The sequence below is a fragment of the Amblyomma mixtum genome, chromosome 5, assembly GCF_055824585.1.
Source record: "Amblyomma mixtum isolate Tamu chromosome 5, ASM5582458v1, whole genome shotgun sequence".
Lineage (NCBI taxonomy): Eukaryota > Metazoa > Arthropoda > Arachnida > Ixodida > Ixodidae > Amblyomma > Amblyomma mixtum.
Genome location: NC_143016.1, coordinates 193442964 through 193462759, shown reverse-complemented (window position 1 = coordinate 193462759; position 19796 = coordinate 193442964). Strand labels below are relative to the sequence as shown.

Below are 19796 nucleotides of genomic sequence, written 5' to 3'. Positions count from 1 at the left end.
GACGCCTAGAGGAAGACCGCGAGCCACAGCAGCTTGTGCCGCATTGCGTATGAAGCTCTCGTAGTGTGGTGGCGCTGCTAAGATGGCACTGATGAGCGCTAGCTTTGGTAAAACGTCATCTAGGGGCCTGCCGATGAAACACTGCAGGGGAGATATCTTAGTGGCATTGGCATGAGAAACGGAGGAATAATTCGAATGGTTGCCGCAGTAATCTTACCTTTGGAGTTGCACGCTTCCATGCACGATGTGACCATCTCGGCCACGGTCTCATCTATGACAAGCCCGAGTTTGCTATTCCTTGTCTCCAGTCAGTGCAATTTGGCCACCGCGGCATTTACGCTTTGACACTTACTCGCAGGCTGTGCTGGGGCTTCGGAAGCATGCTCGGTTGCCGCGGTTTGGAACAGGGCAAGCGCACTGGCCTACCATCCTGCCGGCTGCCGATGATGTCGCCTCGTGCAGGCCACCTCGGTCCAGGGTTCAGATGAGGAGGATTTCACCCGGCTCACGCTTGGCTCTCTCGGCGGGTCGTAGGACAGCCTGTGGAACCGGAAGCCCCGTGCCCGGACGGAGGGTGGCAGGGCCGCATGGAGCCGGTGATGGACGCCATCGGTCTCATGTCCGAAGTGGATGAGCTCTTCCACGCGCGGAAGCCGTTCTTCGTCCTGAAGCAGTTTGTCGGCGTCGCCGCTCACCGGATGCGCTTGTTTAGGGAGAGGAGCACTCTCGTCTCGTCTCTGTTTCAAAACCTGTGTTTCGTCGTGAACGTCCTCTTTGTCAAGTGAGTGCGGCACTCTGCCGCGAAAAGCGGCAGCGCTTGTCCTCAGAAATCGCGTGCGGATCTTTGGGTTTTTGTCGCATCACTCATTAGTAGTTTCACAATGGTTAACAACAAGTTGAAAAAGAGCTGTGGTAGACAAAAAATCTGCCAGAACAGCTGCTTGGGCTGAGTTTTTTTATTCTAAAGTTGACAGCGCAGAATGCACATGAGGACACAAGCGGCCTATTGAGCCAACTAGCGCTTGCTTTGTGAACTTCTTCTGTCACCATCTACTTTTAGCGGCCTGTTAACTTCAGAACGACAATATATGCAACTCAAACCGCTCAAGCCTTATTAACATGTTATTTTATGCTCTGGCTGTTTCGGCGCGCTTTACTTAGCGCAGTTATAAATTTGCTAATAGCATACTTTTCTACGCTAATAGTAATTTATAGGCTTGTTTCTGAAATACTTTTTTATATAGAGCACCTTCTAAGATACGCTGCAAATGTAGAATGCGTTTCTAATAATTTGCTTTAGGCACCCCTGCATTGGAGACCGCGCAGCCTGACCTATTATATCGGCATAATCTATTCTGCCGGGCTGACCAATGCAGAAGAAAGAAGTACAGCAGCAGCAGCTTCATGGGATTGCACTGCGTCCGCACACTGAGTCCGTGAGTTCATGCTGGTCTCCCACGCAAGCGCTCCTCCTATCAGGCCAAAGCTCAGTGAGCAGCAGCCACGCCTGCCCCAGTCGAAAAAACTGCACCGGACTAGCTTAGATTCTGCTCCGCGTTAGGAATGACGCGAGGAGGATGAATGCTCTCTCCGTGAAATAAAGAATACATTAATTTTCCCTTATTGCCGTCGGTTTATTTCGTAGATTCATATATTGATGGGTTTAAAATGGAGAATTTCGGGGAAGTAGGTCAACAGGTGCCGACTTGCATTAAGAATACCACTCATGCATCACTGCGCTTAAACCCTTCATCGATGGCACTGTTCGATTTTGAGCAACTACCTCACTGAGAGGCTACTTGACTACAAGCTCTCGCGGGGCTTGTTAGGGCGTTGTAGTTACTATGGAAAGCACTGCGCTTTACGGTAAACCAACAGGAAAACATACGATAATGACATCCAAGGCGCTGACATGAAAGAACATCCGAATCATAGCCATGTCTAGGGAACTGCACTGCATCGAAATTGCTGTACGCAGTCCAGAAATCGATGACAGAGTCAACGCTAGCGCGCCATTTTGGGAGTGCGTTGCTTGCACGCTTGCTCACTGCGGTGAAAATACGACAACGACCCAGAGGTATGAAGGCTCCTCGCAGCCAGAACGCTTGGCCATAAGCGTTCTTTGGCGTTACAAAGCAACGTAGATTCGTTCTTTGGCGTTACAAAGCAACGTAGATTGTGCTGAGCCACAACCTTCTTACGTTTGTTGGAGGCGGCTGTACCTTCCTCTTCTCACATCCGAGGTCCGTATCCGCACCCCCGAGGTCCATGTCCGCATCTCCGACGTCCGTTATGCTCGAAGTCACCAACCAGACAGCCCCTATCTCTGCGCCTACCGCCCTCTGTTCCGGCGGGCTCCGCAGCGCGATCCCAGCGTCTTCAGCGGAGCCGACGAAAACGATGTCGACGACTGGTTGTCATCGTACGAGCTTCAAGTGGGACGACGCTACCAAGCTCCAGAATGGCCTGTTCTATCTAACCGACGTGGTGAAGTTTTGGTTCCGAAATTATGAGGTCGACCTGCCTACCTCGTCTTCGTTCAAGACGTTTCTCGGAACAATTCGGCCACGTAGCTGTGCGCAAACTGCGCCCCGAACAGCGCTCCCGCGCTCGCACTCAGCACGTCAACGAAACTTTCACCAGTTATATTCATGATGTCGACCTGCGCAAGCGCATCAACCCATCGATTCCCGAAGCCGATAACATTAAAACATCCACAACGGTATTTCCGAAGGCGCATTACAGATATTGCTCGCCAAGAATCCACAAATATTTGTCGATGTTGTGCGCCTTTGCAAAAGTTACGACGTCCTCAACAAGCAGAAGGCTCCTTCGCTGTTCCACCGTGCCCAATGAACCGCGACCTGTGCCGGCGATTTGCAGTGTCGCTCCTGACTCGACCTCACTTCTTCCCGAGATAGGGCCTTGATATGGCAAGAGGTGGCCCGCCAACAGTCGCTCCTACCTCTGTCTGGAGATCCTGCGGCGTCCCTTGAACTCACGCTTCAACGCATCATCGAGGACTTGGTCGACGACATTTTGCCCTCCAGCCCTCGGTTTCCGTCTGTGACTGCCCCCCTCACGTACGTTGATGTTGCCTCCATGCTACGGCGCCACAACGCAAACGTCTCCCACCCATCCATCGTGCCGCTGTCACCACCACCGGTACCTCCCCGTCGTTACCCGCCGCCTTGCCGTCATGAACTATTCAGCACCCAGGAGAACCGCCCCATATGTTATGCCTGCGGCTTGCCGGGCTACGTCACACAGCTTTGTCGCCAACATGCGCCCAGTTTCCGGGATAGTGCACACCCAAACCACTATGGCCCTGGGCCTCTTTCGCTACCCATTTCCTCCAGGCCCTCTGTAGGCTCCTTCCACGTGGACCTTACCTCCTACTCTTCACGCCGGTCGCCTTCTCACCATCGCCGATCTCTCCCATGCGCCGCCGCTCCCCTTCCCGCCCGGAGGAAAACTAACAGCCGCATTTTCGGAGGCAAGAACTGCGCTTCTTTCGAATTGTAAAAGTCCTCCGCCCTCCCCCGCATATGTTGTCGAAGTGTTTTTTGATGGCGCCGTCGTTCTCGCCCTTGTGATACGGATGCTGCTGCCTCTGTTATTAGCGCTGCCCTTTGCCGAAGACTACGTAAAGTGACGACGCCTGTTTCGAACGTTCGCCTCCGCATAGCGATCTCTCACCGCATTCAACCTCTTGCGACATGTCATCCAGGACGTTTTATACATAACCGAGTTTCTCGTGCTGTCCCGCTGTACTCAGAATGCTATTCCAGGCTGTGACTTTCTCAGTCCTCATCACGCGACTATCCACTGTGCCCATGCCAGCAGCAGACTTTAATTGCTTCATATCGCCTTGTCGTGTGACGCCTATCCCCGTGCCAGTAAAATGTTGGGCGCTGAAGATACTGACATCCCTGCCTTCTCTACAGCTCTGGTGCCCTGTCGTGCTTCTTTTTCCTGATTGGACTCTTGTCTTCAATCTGACTGATGCTGCTGCCGGTCGCCACTATTTCCTCCTTCCATTCGCTCTTTTATCTGCGATGGCCACTGCGCAATTTACATCACGAACCCACCCCTTTTCTTTCCCACTAGGGCTCCTCGGTGAAGTCGAGAGTGTGACGGAATCCCGTCTGGCCGGGGGATACATTTCAAAACACAGAGACGCCGAGCAGTAAAATGAAAATTGTAATTGACGTTTCGGCGCCCAGAACAGGGTCCTTGTTCACAATGGAATCACGCAAAGAGGATTCGTATTTAAAAGCGACAGTAATCGCCGTAAGGATCGAGCGTAAATCGGGTTAAGATTGCTCTCGTTACGATTAAGCGTGTGATTCAACAGGAAAATGGCGCAAAAGACGTGGACAAAAGAGACAAACACGACAGGATCAGCGTCGTGTTTGTCTCTTTTGTCCACGTCTTTTGCGCCATTTTCCTGTTGAATCATGACCCAACTAGCCCAAACTAGAGTTCTTCTTAAGCGTGTGAGCCGTCGTCTGTATCACCAGGGACTCGACATTAAGCCGTGATGCTGTCAGTTTTTCTTTCACGATGATTCTTGCATTTTTCCAATCGATTGTGTGATTTTGCGTCACCGCGTGCTCTGCCAAGGCGTTATTGCGGGTATTTTCATTCTGCACATCACGAGCATGTTGTTGTAAGCGCTTCTTATAACTTCCACTTTCGCCGATGTAGACACCGTTGCGATCTGCGCAAGGCATGACGTAGACAACTCCTGGGAATTTCTCTTTCGGTAACTGGTCTTTGACGTTCATCAGTTGTTGTCGCATTTTCTGGGCGGGGACATTGGCTACTTGCACGTCATACTCTCGTAATACATGGGCAAGACATTCACTTGTTTTCGGCACATAAGGAATAGCCGCAGGTTTTTTTGGGGGGGAAGAGGGGCGTCAGGTTGTCGAGGTCATGATAGCCGTCGTTCTGTTGACCTGATGAAATAGCTTGGGTAACCACAGCTAGCGAGATATTTCCGTACCCTTGAAGCGTCCGCAGTGGCGTCAGTGGTGCTTGTGCATATTGTCACGTTTTAGTGACGGCAGTCCAGCGGTCAGGAAGGCACCAGAAATACTTGCAAACGAAGCTCTTTATTAGGGCTGACTTGCGCCCGCAAAAGAACTGAATCACTTGGTGGCGGCGTAAGCAACAAGCGTGCTCGTCAATCGTCGATCTACGAATGTCCGCCGCTCGCGGCATCGCTCAATTTAAAGGCGGCAAGGAAACTTCCAGATAACAAGACAAGATCATCTACAGTAATCTAGAAAAACCTAGATGCAGCCTTTCATGGCTGCGAACAATCGAGATTAGTCCGGTCGCTTCTCGCGCCACGAACAAAAGTGATAACGACCCTTTCCTGCTGCCTTGAGCGTGAACGAACAAACACTGCAATGATACGTGGCATTACCCCCCTTCCAAAGAAGCATCGTCTCGATGCTTTAAAATGAAAATAAACACGGAGAATGCTAACTTCGAGTCCTTTAGCGTTCATAGTAAGGTTTAAGTGCAGCGGTAAAAGCTTCAAGTCTGGCAGTGTCGTCGGTGTTGTCGAAGTTTTCGTCGTCGTAGTGGTCGTCGTCGTCGTAGTGGTCGTCGTCGTCGTAGGGGTCGTCGTCGTCGTAGTCGTCGTCGTAGGGGTCGTCGTAGGGGTCGTCGTGGTCGTCGTCGTAGTTCTCGTCGTAGTTCTCGTCGTAGTTGAGGCATAGTCTTGTGTTTTCGTCGATGGAGGACCTTAGTTCTTGCGCTCAGGCGGCTTGGCGATGAGCATTCTTCCCGACGCTAAAAACTCTTCTGTTTCGGCTGGTCGCTGGCCGGGTCGGGGTCGCGCCGTAAGAGAACCCTCGGATGCCCATTCTCCTGTATGGGCAGTACCGGAGAATGTGACCGGCTTCGCCGCAGTGGAAGCATAGCGGGTGGTGCTGGTCGGGTGTTCGCCACTCGTCGCATTTCCTCGGCCGTGTGCGACGCTCGTAGGACGGGCGAGTTGGGGCGAGAAGGCGGCGCTCCAGCGCAGCTGGCTGAGGGCGATAGGGGCTTGGGTCCCGTCGTCGAGGTGCAGGACGGCGCACTGCTGCGGCGTAAGTCATGGCTGGAGGCTCCAGAGGCTGCGTGGTAGACTGGAGTCAGTTCCTCCGGTGAATAACTCAAAGGGCTGGAATCCCGACTTGCAGGGGTTGTCCGGTACTTGGAAGGCTACCCAGCACCTCCACCAGATGTCACGTTTTAGTGACGGCAGTCCAGCGGTCAGGAAGGCACCAGAAATACTTGCAAACGAAGCTCTTTATTAGGGCTGACTTGCGCCCGCAAAAGAACTGAATCACTTGGTGGCGGCGTAGAAAGAGAAGTTTATTTTTTCTGTTTTAACATAGAAAATACAAAACAAAACAGATGAACTTAATGCTCTGATCAGTCAAGCACATGCTCAGTGACGCAGCACTGAGCACGTCAGTAATGCAGTAGAAATGCCGATACTCGACCGCCGCGCAGGACGATAAAGTATGTCGACCATTTGCGCAAGAACTCAGCCTCGCTCATTGACAGAGCGTCCATGCATGCTTGTTCAAAGAGGCGCGTGCGCAGGCGCTGCAACATTGGGAACATTGTTCTTTGCGGACGCCCATTTAAGGATGCCACTCCACGCTGCCGCCACAATACGAACATGCCGACACACAAGAGCATATTTTGAAACACTTCGGGAGAACTAGTGCGCGCTTCCAGGCGGGTTAAAAACATGCGTGACACTAATGTCCAAAAGGTGCGCGCAACTACACACTCAAACATTGCGTGCTGCAAAGTTTCAAGCAGACCACACTGCGGGCATCGGGCGGAGGGCGCCACGCCCCACGCCGCAAGGCGGTCTCTTGTGGGCAGGACCCGCCAGCCTCGCAGCCAGCCGAAGTCCCTGACATCTGCAGGAAGCGTAGCTGAGGTCAGTTGGCGCCAGCGTGCCCGTCTCGTTTTCTGGAGTTGTTCGCGGGTCAGCGCAGCGACCGTTAGTGCTTCACACATCCTGGAGGGCGGGGTTTCATCAACATCCAGATCGGGCACGCTGGCAGTCAACGACGTCAGTGTGCGACGCACATTAACGAAAAATGCCGGGGGCTGCTCGGCTGTAGGGCCAACCACGTGTTGTGAAAAAAACTCGTTACGCGCTGTACCCAGAAAGTATGTGAGGAGTGTTCTCCCGGGATAGTCTGGGTTGCGTACAAGATCTCGTACTCCTCGCAAGGCGCGCACATTGCACATGGTGCGGATACAAGGTATACCAAACCCACCCATGTACGATGGAAGGCGCATGAACATTCGTGACACAAGTTCGGTTTTGCCCGCCCAAACGAAAGAGCCACAGGCCGAGGTTAGCCTGCGCGCAAACGTGCGCGGTGGGTTTGCGACGCGGGCGACAAAAAAACATGCGGCTAGGATTGTGGACTTAACTATATAGCAGCGCTCTGCCATTGAAAGGCGGAAAGTTGACGCCACCGAGAGGCGTTTCTCAGCGTTCGTGCGGAGGTTAGTCCAGGTTTCGCGGGCTACTTCTCCGCTGGCGAGGAATACTACTCCCAGGACTTTCACTCCCTGCACCCACTCCACCTCGCCCGCAAAGTTCGGTGTGAAGGTGCCAAACCTTAGTGCCTTGCTTTTTCCCCTGTTCAATAGGGCCCCAGATATCTCGCTGTACTCGAGAAACAGCCGCGAAAAAGCGGCGTAGCTATCCTCGTCCTTGAGGAAAAGCGACACGTCATCGGCGTAGGCCGATACCTTGATTTGGCCCTGGCCAGGCAGAGGGAAGCCGCGTATGGATGGGCTGTCGTTAATGCGCCGGATGAGTGGATCCAGGCATAACACGAAGAATGTTGGGGAGAGAGGGCATCCTTGCCTTATGCCCCTGGTGACTGAGAAGGGAGCGCTCTGGTGGCCGTTTACGGAGAGGCGAGCATTCAGGTCTGCGTAAAGTAAGCGCAGCCTGCTGACAATTTGCGGAGGGAATCCGAAGGCTTCAAGGACTCCGAACAGATACGAGTGTTCCACCCGATCGAATGCTTTCGCCTGGTCTAGTGAAACAAAGCACCCGCTGAAGCCCGTCCTGCTGGCAATTGTGAACAGGTCTCTAGTGAGTGCCAATGCATCAAACACAGAGCGGTCAGGGACGCTGCTGGTTTGAGCCCGGTGGATTAGGTGAGGTAGGATCGTCCGCATTCTTGTGTTCAGTAAAGATGTGACTATTTTGTAATCTGCGTTTAAGAGGCTTATGGGCCGCCATGCTTGCGGGTCGGAGGGGTCACCGCCCGCTTTCGGAATGAGTATGATGCGACATTCGCGGAAAGAGTTTGGACGTAACCCATCCGCGAGGAAGCCGTTGACCATCTTCAGGAGCGCTCCTTGGATCTCGTAAAAAAAGTTCGAATAAAAACTTGTTGGAATGCCGTCTGGACCGGGGGCAGAGGCTGCATTCATACTCTGCAGGATGGCGTGTAGCTCTTGGCTTGTGGCTGGTGCGCAAAGGTTTTCATGCCACTCTTCAGCTACTCGTGGCAAGTTTCCAAAAAAACTTTGTAGAAGCCCGTCATAGCCATCCTGAAGATGTAGCCAACTGTCCGTAGAGAACAGGTTCGAAAAGTGGCTTGCGAAGATCGTGCAGATATCGGCCGTGGTTTTGCTTTGGGTGCCGTCTGGGAGTGTCACGAAAGGCACAGTAGCGGCAGCGAATTCCTCTACCGTGCCTGCGCGTACGTGTCGTAGCACAGCCGGGTCTGATATCGGCCGCCCGAGCTGGTGTGCACGACTAGCTGCCCGTGATGACTGGCAGAGCAACACGTGGTAACGTGCTTTAAGTAGACTCAGGTAATCGCTCATGACAAAGGTTAAGGGTGCTCCCCTTTGCACTATACGGATGCGCTTGAGGGTGTCATTCAGTGCATGAGTTACCCGCCGTCTGCGGTCTTGACCGGCCGCCACCAGAGTTGCCTGCCAACGAGCCTTGAGTGTGTCCCATGAATCAGTCACAACGAAGCTCTTGCACGATGCTGCCAACGCCGTACGCAGCGACGCCACGCTTTCCGGGTCCGCCAGTAGGCTCGTGTCCATGCGCCACGTAACAGTACGTGGGGTGTCCTCACCAAAGTCGAGCCTGACTGACAAGGGGTGGTGATCGGAAATCACCGGCGTGCCTGCAGGGAACGCGAGAACTTCGCAGCTAACGACAAAAGAAGCGAGCTCTGGTGGAAAATAGAATTTGTCTATCCGACTCGCTGACTGTGCTCTCTCAAACGTCGCTCCAAAGGCATCCCCGTGAAGCTGCACCCACGCGTCAGACAAGCGGAACTGAGTCACGAGATCGCGGAGCGCGGGGGCACCGCAATAACGGCGACCGTGACCCTGTCCGCGGACGTCACGGTCGATGTTAAGTACACAATTGAAGTCACCGACGATGAAAGTGGGGTAGGGATCAAGGAGGAATGAGTCGAGGCGCTCAAAAAAATCAGAACTACTAGTCCGCCGTGCTGGCGCATATACAACCAACGCACGTACCCGCCGCTGGTTTAGTGTGAAGTCGACCGCAAGAGTGCGGCCGTCCAGCCCGAAAGTGCAATGAGCACCCGCGCGCAGGCAGGGGTTTACAAAAACGACACCAACACCGCACATATGAAAATCAGTCAACGAAAAATAAGCAAAAACAGAAAACCGGGTGGTGAAATTCAGCACATCAAGTGAAGTACGGAAGTTGCATTCCTGTAAAAACAGGATGTCGACGCCCCTAGCCCTGGCAAAGTGCATCACCTCTCTCTGTCTGTCTACGGATTGAAATCCCCGAACATTCAGGGAGAGGAGATGCACAACCGCCATGACTGCCAAGAGCACCGACGGCATAGCATACAACCTAAAGAGCGCTGCCATGGGCGGCGCTTGGCGCGCGCGGCACTTTTTTGCTAGAACGTTCGTTAACAGTCCCTTCGGATTCCGATGATTGGGGGTGGGCACGTTTGAAGTCTGGTCGGGAAAAGTCCATGTTTACGGGGCCGTCGGCGCTTGTGGCCTCGCTCACCGGTTGCTGCGTGGTCTTGGCGACGCTCGCAGCTGAAGCCGATGCCGACGCCAGGGTCGCCGATGGGAGGGTGTGGCTGGCTGGTGACGGGAAGCGCGCGTCGTCCGCACCTCCAGGAGTCGTCGGTCCTGACACCTGGCCGCACGTCAAGTCGCCTGTCAGGCGAAGCGGCGTGACTTTGTCCGGTACGTCCACCAGGTCGCCCGACGCCACGCTCGACTCATCGCCGCTGCTGCTCTCGGTGTTGAAGGAAGCTGTGCGGGGTAGCGGCGGCAAGGGTTCCGAGAAAACAGCACCGAACGGCTCCACCTCGTTTGAAGGCGACCCCTCGAGCTGCTCCTTCACGGGCACCTCCGTCGCGGGGGTGGGCTCGGGCTCCCTCGGGCTGCTGGTCGTAGGGACCACGTCGGCAACAGGCGTCCGGAGGGTTCGTGTGCTCCGTGTTTCCGTGGCCACGTTGTCTTTGCTCGGGGCTTTCCTCGAGGCGGCGGCCGCCGCATACGACCGTGGCCGCAGGCAGTCCGCTGTGGCGTGGCTTCCACCGCAGCGCCTGCAAGCCGCTCCGCATCCTGCCGTGTCGTGGCCGAACACCTCGCAGCGAGCGCACCGCGGCGTTCGACACGCCGCGCCGATGTGGCCGTCCTGCCCGCAGCGGGAACACACCTTCCGGACGCCTCGGTAGTCAAACATGACGCGGTGGCCCTGGACGGTCAAGAAGTTCGGCACCGCCTGCTTCATCTCGATCCGGACCACGCGCGTCCCGTTGCCGACGTGACGACGGCCCTTGAGGACGGGGTGGGTGATGTCCAGCACCTTTCCGTAAGAGGACAGTGCTGCCGCCAGCGCCGCGTCTCCCACGAACAGCGGCACCCGAAAAGCCGTCACGTGGACCACGGCGGGTCCCACGCAGGCTACTGGGACGGAAGTGCCATTCACGTTGAAGGCGCCTTCCACTAGCATCTTCTCTGCAGCCGCAGCCGAGGCCATGGCGACGCAGAACTTCATGCCTCCATGGTGTTGGAGGCTCTCTAGCCCTTTCGGGCCGACAACCGACTCGATGCCGTCGACGATGTCGTCAGCCGTCGCGTCGGAAGTAACTACGAACTGGAAACAGTGCGCCTTTGGGGGCGGCGCACGGAACACCGGAGGTGCAGCAGGTCCCGGGCCTCCCATGACGTCACGGGTGGCCGGCTGGGCTGCTGCTTGCACGAACTTCACACAGTTTGCCCGAGCACCGGCAAAGGCACGGCGCCTGGGCGGGGAGGCTGGTTGCGGAACCTCCGGGCCGCAGTGGATCCGGGGCCCGCCTGCACTTGTCGAAACTTCTCACGAAGCCAGCGCCGAAAAAAACTTCGCTGGTTCTGGACGAGCTCGGGCTGCAACAAGCGTGCTCGTCAATCGTCGATCTACGAATGTCCGCCGCTCGCGGCATCGCTCAATTTAAAGGCGGCAAGGAAACTTCCAGATAACAAGACAAGATCATCTACAGTAATCTAGAAAAACCTAGATGCAGCCTTTCATGGCTGCGAACAATCGAGATTAGTCTGGTCGCTTCTCGCGCCACGAACAAAAGTGATAACGACCCTTTCCTGCTGCCTTGAGCTTGAACGAACAAACACTGCAATGATACGTGGCAATATCTTCTTGGCCCGCTACATTAAACTGCTCACAACGGCTCTTTTTTGGGCGGCAGGATGGACGGAACTGAAATGTAGGTAGCGGCCTGTGTGTGCAACCTTTCTATGTACGCTAAACGACAACTTCTTGCCTTTCCTTGAGACGAGGACGTCCAGAAAAGATAGACTGCCATCCACCTCTTCTTCCAGCGTGAACTGAATGGCGTCTTCCTGGCTGTTCAGGTGTGTCAGAAACTGGCTCACCGCGTCCTTGTGCAGAATGCAAAAGCAGTCGTCGATGTAACGGAGGAAGATATTGGGGAGGGTTAAAGGAGGTTAACGTTTGTCGCTCCAATGACTCCATGGTGAAATTAGCGGTCGTCACCGAAACAGAAGCACCCATGGGGGTGCCATGGACTTGCTTGTAGTAGATTCCCCTAAAAACAAAGTAGGTATTGCTCAGGCAGAAAGCATGGAGCCGGCGCAGGTCCCGTGCTTCTATTGGCGATCTTTTGCGGTAGAGAGGCATCGCTATCGAGCGCAGCGGTGCACACGTCGACAGCCACGTCAGTCGGCCCACTCGTGAACGGGGACTTGACGTCGAAAGACACCATCATGTCACTGTCTTCGATCAGGGTGTTGCGGGTCTTATCAACGTGAGAAGTCTCATGGCCAACAAGCGGGGAAAGAAGACGATGCAAGAATTTGGAGAGGCTGTGAAGAGGGGAGCGGGTAAAGTCCACTATAGGTCGCATTGGAAATCCTGGTTTATGTATCTTTGGCAAGCCATAAAATGCTGGCGCGGAACCATTATGGCATAATAGCTTGTAGTAGAGCGGTTTTTGCCTCGGCAGGACGAACTGAAATACATCGGCGAAACGCTTCTGTAGTTTCCTCTCCAACTTGAGTGTAGGGTCCCTCTTGAGGCGGACGTACGTGTCACCGTCTTCCAGGAGAGACAGCATATTGCGGTCATAGTCAGACTTGTCCAAAAAAACTGTGGCGTTGCCTTAGTCTGCTGGCAAAATGACGATATCTTTGTTGTCACGGAGGCTCATCATAGCGGAACGTTCCTCACGAGACAAATCAGAACGGGAAGGTCCGCGATGAAAGGCGTTGAGAACGGCCACGACCCGTGTGCGGGCCTCTTCGCGGTGAGTGTTTTCAACTTGGCTCATCGCACTCTCCACAGTGCATACCAATTTCTTCCTATTCGGTGCAACTCCTAGGTTGAAATTCAACCCCAAATTCCGAACAGCCTCTTGAGCTCGGTTGGGCTTATATGGTAAAAGGTTATGCACAACGGGTTTTAAAACCATCGTCTGCCCTGTCTGGTGCTCGGATAGGAGCCTGCTTAACTTATTGTCATGAGCACGCCCACCTCTCTGGCGTTGACGTTCCATCTTCTGGTTTGCGTGCAACTGAATGCTGGTGAACTCATTAGGACATTGGTGTTCTAGACGGCGACGAGCAAAAAATGCTTCGTTCTCCAGAGCGCGAATTTTTCCTTTGCAGTTCAAGATTCTTGCTTGCAGGAGCAGATGTTCCCCTTTGCCAACCACACTCAGCCCAAAAGGCGTCGACACCGGTCTGTTGAGACGCAAGGAGCGAGGAACCACGCAGCGGGCTTTGCATGTTAGAGTAAAGTTCAGGTGAGCCTTGAACGAGGCAATACGGCAGTTAAGGCCAACATAATGACGAATCATGGTGATGATTCCTTGGCCATGGACCTGGCGAAGATTGAGGAAGTCGAGAGTGTGACGGAATACCGGAATACCCAAGCCATTTCATCAGGTCAACGGAACGACGGCTATCATGACCTCGACAACCTGACGCCCCCCTTCCCCCAAAAAACGTGCGGCTTTTCCTTATGTGCCGAAAAGAAGTCAATGTCTCGCCCGTGTATTACGAGAGTATGACGTACAAGTAGCCCATGTCCCCGCCAAGAAAATGCGACAACAACTAATGAACGTCAAAGACCAGTTACCGAAAGAGAAATTCCCAGGAGTTGTCTAGCCATCCCTTGCGCAGATTGAAACAGCGTCTACATCGGCGAAACTGGAAGTTATAAGAAGTGCCTACAACAACATGCTCATGATCACGGCATCACGGCTTCATCTCGAGCCCCTGGTGATACAGACGACGGCTCACACGCTCAATCGTAACGAGGACAAACTTAACCCGATTTATCCGCGATCCTTACGGCGATTACTGTAGCTTTTAAAGACGAACCCTCTTGGTGTGATTCCATTGTGATCAAGGCCCCCGTTCTTGGCGCCGAAACGCCTATTAGAATTTTCATTTTACTGGTCGGCGTCTCTTAGTTTTTGAAAGGGCTTCTCGGTGGCGAATACCTTGGACATATCGAATGACTTGATCACGTTCTTCATGCTAAGTCTGATGGCTGTGCCCCTCTCCAGATAGATGCCATCGATTCGGCTGCTGCTGCGCCAAAGAATGTTTTTGTTTTTCCCAGCTCTTTCGCCAGCCCAACGTGATAAGCTTGTCACACTGCTTGAGCCTTTTCCGTCCGTCATTCGATATCCCGCACACCTGTATATGCCGCACATCTGTCGTCGCTTACTATGTGAGCACCGGCACGTATGCCCTTTTGCACCATGGCCCGTATATCGTATCACCCACATAACGCAGCGTTATTTCCAAAGAAGGGGGCGACATGTTTCATCGCGGCGTCATCCAGCCTTCCCACAGAACTTGGGCCTCCCCCGTTGTTCTCGCGAGGAAGAAGGACGGATCCATCCGCTTTTGCATTGAATGCCGTCGACTCAACAAGATTACACGGAAGGATTTGTATCCGCTTCCCAGTATTGACGGTGCCCTCGATTGTCTGCAAGGCGCGGAAGGATTTTTGCTCGCTACGTGCGCTCGGGATACAGCGGCCTCTACGAATTTATCGTCACGCCATCCGGCTTGCGCAGCGCGCTGGCCGCTCAAGTGGCACACGTTTCTCTGTTACCTCAAAGATGTCATCGTGTTTTCTAGACACTTTTCCTCCGGCCGCCTCGAGCGTGTCGTACAGTGTCTGCCGACGCCGGCCTGCAACTAAACTTGTATAAGTGCTGCTTCGTTGCCCAGCGGCTTCCCATCTTGGGCAATGTCTCCAAAGAATGCGTCCTTCCCGATCCTGGCAGACTTCGTCCAGTAGCAGAGTTCCTTCGACCAACTTCACTGTAAGTGCTGCGTAGCTTCATCGGGATTTGCTCTTATTTCCGTCGCTTCGTGCGCAAATGGGCTTCCATCTTGTCTCCTCGGACTGAACTGCTTGCCTGTGACCCAAACCTATAGTCTCGGACACCAGCCTGTGATGCGACCTTCTCCGCCCTTGAAGAGACTGAAATTCACATTGGTGCGCGGCATGAGCCTCGAGCGCAGTTCTAGCGCAACGGTATTCCGGTTTCGTCGAACGTGTTGTGTACGCCAGCCGCACTTTGAGAAAGACGTAAAGGAATTACTTCTTAAGCGAAAAAGAATGTTCGGCGGTCATTTGGGTTATTTCAAAGTTCTAACGTTGCATATGTGGTCACCCATTTTCTGTCGTTACCGATCATCATGCCCTCTGCTGTTTGTCCTCCCTCAAGGACCACCCTAGCCGTCTTTGCTCGTTGGGCGCTACGTTTACAAGGATACGAGATTGAAGTCATGTATCTGGCGATAAGAATTCCGATGCCGACGCCCTATCCCACTCACCTCTACCCCGTAACTTCGACTCCACATCTCTCGCGACTAGTGATTACTCTTACCTCAACATTGCCGACATGCCATTTGAAGAAAGACAGGACCCTTGGATCGCTTTTCTCCTTGTTTTTCTATCCACACCAGCTATGCGACCTGCGCTCCGTACTCTCCGCCGTTAAGCCGGCCACTTTGCAGTACGGGACAGCCTGCTTAATCAACACAACTACCTTCCTGACGGGCGCAAATGGCTCCTTGTGATTCCGCGGCACCTCCGTTCCGACATACGCGCCTCTTAGCACGCCGAGGACTACCAATGTGCTCACGCCGGTGTGGTGACGACATACACGCGCCTTCGACACTGCTTCTACTTGCGGCGAATGTACCGTTTTATCCAACAATGTTTTGGCCACTGCTTGCAGTGGCAACATCACAAATCTCCTCCTCACCGTTCCACCGCTTCGATGCAGCCCCTGTCTTCCCCACGCGCCCATCCGACCGCACTGTCACCGATCTGTACGGCTGGACCCGGCAGGGTTATAGTGGATCACATCACCCGCTACGTCGAAGCCTCATCTTTTCCGTCCGCTTCTGCACGAGACGTTGCGTCTCTCATCCTGTATTATCACGTTTAGCTCATGGTTCCCCTAAAAAACTTCTGAGTGACCGGGGTCGTGTCTTCCTCTCAGACACCGTTGAAACATTCCTTCGGCGATCCCGCATTGTTCAGTGCTCTACAGCGGGCTACCACCCTCAATAAAATGGGATGATTGAACTTTTCAACTACACATTGATCGACATGCTGCCCATGTATGTTCAATCTGACCACTCAAATTCGGACCGCATCTTGCAATTCGTGATTTATGCTGACAACACTACCACACAGGGCACAGCTGGCTTCTCTCCATTCTTTCTTCTCTACGGCCGCGAGCCGAGCTGCACCATGGATACCGTGCTGCTGTAACGCCCTGATATAACCGAGTCCCTGACCGTTTCTCAAGCAGCAGAAGCGCTCCTACTAGTCCATCCTCTACCCCGGACTCACTCGTGTCACTTTGTCCCGGCCTCTCCACGAAACCCCTTTCAAAGTACCAAGTCCTTCATCCTGTTATCTGCTAGACCTCTCCTGTGAACTACGTTAATGAACCGCTTTCGCCACCCCAAGATGAGCGCCATAGCCGCCGTGAAACTGTGCATATCGACCGCTTCCAGCCGCGCTACGGTGATTAGCCTACCATGCATGTTCTATAAGTCGCCAGAAGGTCTCCTTTATCGCCAGGAGATAATTATAGCGTAGCAGCAACGCTTTGTTACTGCAGTCAACTTTGGTGAAAAGACGACGTGACCCAGGGGTGTGAAGCTCGCTCGCAGCCCGAAACGCTTGCCCAAAGCCATTGTTATGCGTTGCAAAGCGACCTAGATTCTGCTGACCACGGTGAAATAATTTCCGTTCCCATTGATGCTTATATTTCCTCGACGTTTTATATCTGTTTGCTCGTGTCCTAAGGCAGTGGTACGCGGCCTCGTACATTGTTTGCTCACGCTAGACGCGACTCGGCATCGTTAACAAATGATTAATCTACTTTCAGGTTGTGGTTTGAGCTAGCTTTGGGACATAGGGGGTTCTGAGGCCTGAAAAACCGTCAGCGCCACGAAGTTATAGTTCCTCGGGTGCGGGATAATGCTCTCAGTATGTTTACGGTGGCTAACGCTAGCTAGTGCGAACCGCGGCAGCATAGCGCGCAATTTCTGGTTCCCGCGATAACTGCAAAGAGCGTTGCCGGGGCCGTGGAGTCCGCGCCAGCGAGCGAGAAGCGCAGGAACGCCCCACTGCTCTATACTCGAGCTGTCCACGCGGCGGTCAGGCAGAAGCGAAAAGCAGTCAAAGCGAGCTGCGCATTAGCTATCGTCAGCCACCGTAATCATGCCGAAAGCCTTATCTTGCTGCGATTTCTATCGCTTTGTGGCGCTGTCCAGGCTATGCGTTCCGTCATTCGCGTTAAGTCTGTGCGCGGCTGTACAGCTCACATGGAGCAGCAAACCTACTGCCACGGTATAATGTATACGAATGTTTCACCTGGAGTGTCCTGCACTTTTTAGAAATATATTTGCCAGTCTGAAGAACGGTTTTTTTGCAATAGTGTTGTCACTGTTATAGCGAATCAGAGTACATGCAGGCAAGATGTGCTACTAGTAGGCTGGTTAATTAGTATTCAAACGTCAAGCTTTTGATTATTACTGTTAGTCTTGTATTTATGAGAGCCGTGTGGCGGGCATACTGTAAATGATATCCTTATTACAAATAGAATTTTCTAAAGCGCAGCTAAACACGGCGCTGGCGGCCAAACAAATTTGGTCTAGATTGTGCAGAAATACGAATTTTCGAAAAGCTTCAGGGCAAAGCAACCCCCTTTACGTAAACGAGCATCTCTGTCCGCAGTTAAAAAAGCTGCTCGGTATGACAGTGGCAAGGAAAAAAAGAGATGAGCTGGCTGTATGCGTGGACGAAAGGCGGAAAAATATTTGCCCGTAAAACCGACAAATCCGGAGTTCTTCAGATAACGAGCAGCAGTGACCTTGAAAAGATTGTTTAGCACGCTTAATCGTATACCAGATGGCACCACAAGTATCAACCTTGCCGCTCTTTCCAGAGAAGTACAACATTTCTTGCTTACATATAAATGCTCAGTCAGCCAGAAACAAAGAAGACGAAATAACAACACTTTTTGACGGTTTTAAGTTTGATGCAGTGATGATAACAGAAACCTGGTACCGGGATGACTCGGAAGTGCTTCGTGTGCACGGCTATCGAACCTACCACTTGAATCGAAGTGGTAAGACAGGCGGCGGCGTAATGTTATTAGTGAAAGATACATTTGTATGCGACATTGTTGACATTTTTTCTGTAATAACTGATGATTATGAAATGCTAACTTTGCAATGTAATATGACCATTTTTTCTGTGGCATACCGTCCGCCCAAAGGTAGCAATAGAGCTTTTCTTTCATTTCTCGACACTTTCTTAGGTTGGATCAACGAAAACGTCTACAAACGAATTCTAGGTGGAGACTTGAACATTGACCTCCTACACTCGTCCCCACAAAGTGAAGAATTGTGCTGCACTTTAGAAACTAATGCTTTTATTAATCTCATAGAACAACCAACTCGTATAGAGCGGGATACATCTACACTCATTGACATTTTTATCACCAATGCTGCAAATATGCCCATCAGTTCAGGTGTTCTTCAAACACACATTAGTGACCATTTACCTATATATATAGTGCTTAGTCAAAAAAAGTTCCAATTAAAAGACGCGAGACCGACTGTAAGTACATTCCGGGAGATAAATGAAGATACCCTGGGGTCTTTTTATAATTTAGTTTTAGGGATATCATGGGAGAGTGTTCTTTCAAGCGCTGATGCGGAGGAGGCTTATAAAATCTTCATAGACAAATTTATAAAGGTATATAATGATTGCTTTCCCTTCAAAACTCGTAAGCGGCCACGCAAAGCACGCAAACCTTGGATTACAGCTGAATGTGTCAAAGCTATAAAGCTGAAAAATGTTCTTTATCAAAAGTTTTTAAAATCCAGAAACGAAAACGATTTAGGTGACTTCAAAAAACACAGAAATAGGACAAACAGCCTATTACGGAGAATTAAAAAAGAGTACTTTGAAAACCTTTTCATGCAGGACACGAAGCAAACTCCGGAAATAAATTGGAAAAGATTAAACACACTCCTAAATCGGCACACTGGTGCAATTGATAGCCCGATGGAGATAAGTATGAATGGCACAACTCTTGCAGGAGAAGAATTAGCTAAAGCTTTTAATGATTTCTTCACATCTGTGGGAAATAGTCATCATGACCCAAGCTGCATGAACTTTATGCCCCAACCAACAGAAGAGACTGCATTTTTATTCCCGGTAACTGCAGATGACGTTGTGTCTACAATCTTATCTCTAAACAATACTACCAGTACTGATGTAGATGGTTTGGAGATTCGGCCACTTAAACATGTTGCTACTATTATAGCCCCTGTTTTAGAGTACATCATTAATCAAACATTTTCATGCGGCCAATTTCCTCGCCGGCTCCAAGTGGCCAAAGTTACTGCCATATTTAAAGGTGGTGAGAAATGTAACATGTCTAACTACAGGCCAATTTCAATACTCCCTGTATTCTCCAAGGTCGTTGAGAAGCTAATACGCGTACGAATGAGCTCATTTTTAACCAAGCATCAGATTATGACACCGCATCAGTTTGGGTTCACCAAAAAACGCTCTACAGAAAGCGCCTTGCTAGTGCAAAAAGAAATCATTCTTAACGCCTTTGAACACCAATTGTAATCACTTGGAATTTTCATAGACTATTCAAAGGCATTTGACAAAATAAATCACGTTACACTAT

At 52.1% G+C, this 19796-nt stretch overlaps 1 protein-coding gene across 1 annotated transcript in view; it reads left to right on the top strand.

Moving 5' to 3' along the window:
* Positions 1–587: 587 nt before the first annotated feature.
* The window catches only part of LOC149345304 (uncharacterized), a 144385-nt gene continuing 125176 nt past the window's right edge, over positions 588–19796 (top strand). The window contains exon 1 of the mRNA XM_089542745.1: positions 588–781. Within this exon, the coding sequence (XP_089398871.1) occupies positions 588–781 (194 nt within the window). The remainder of the gene's footprint in view (positions 782–19796) is intronic.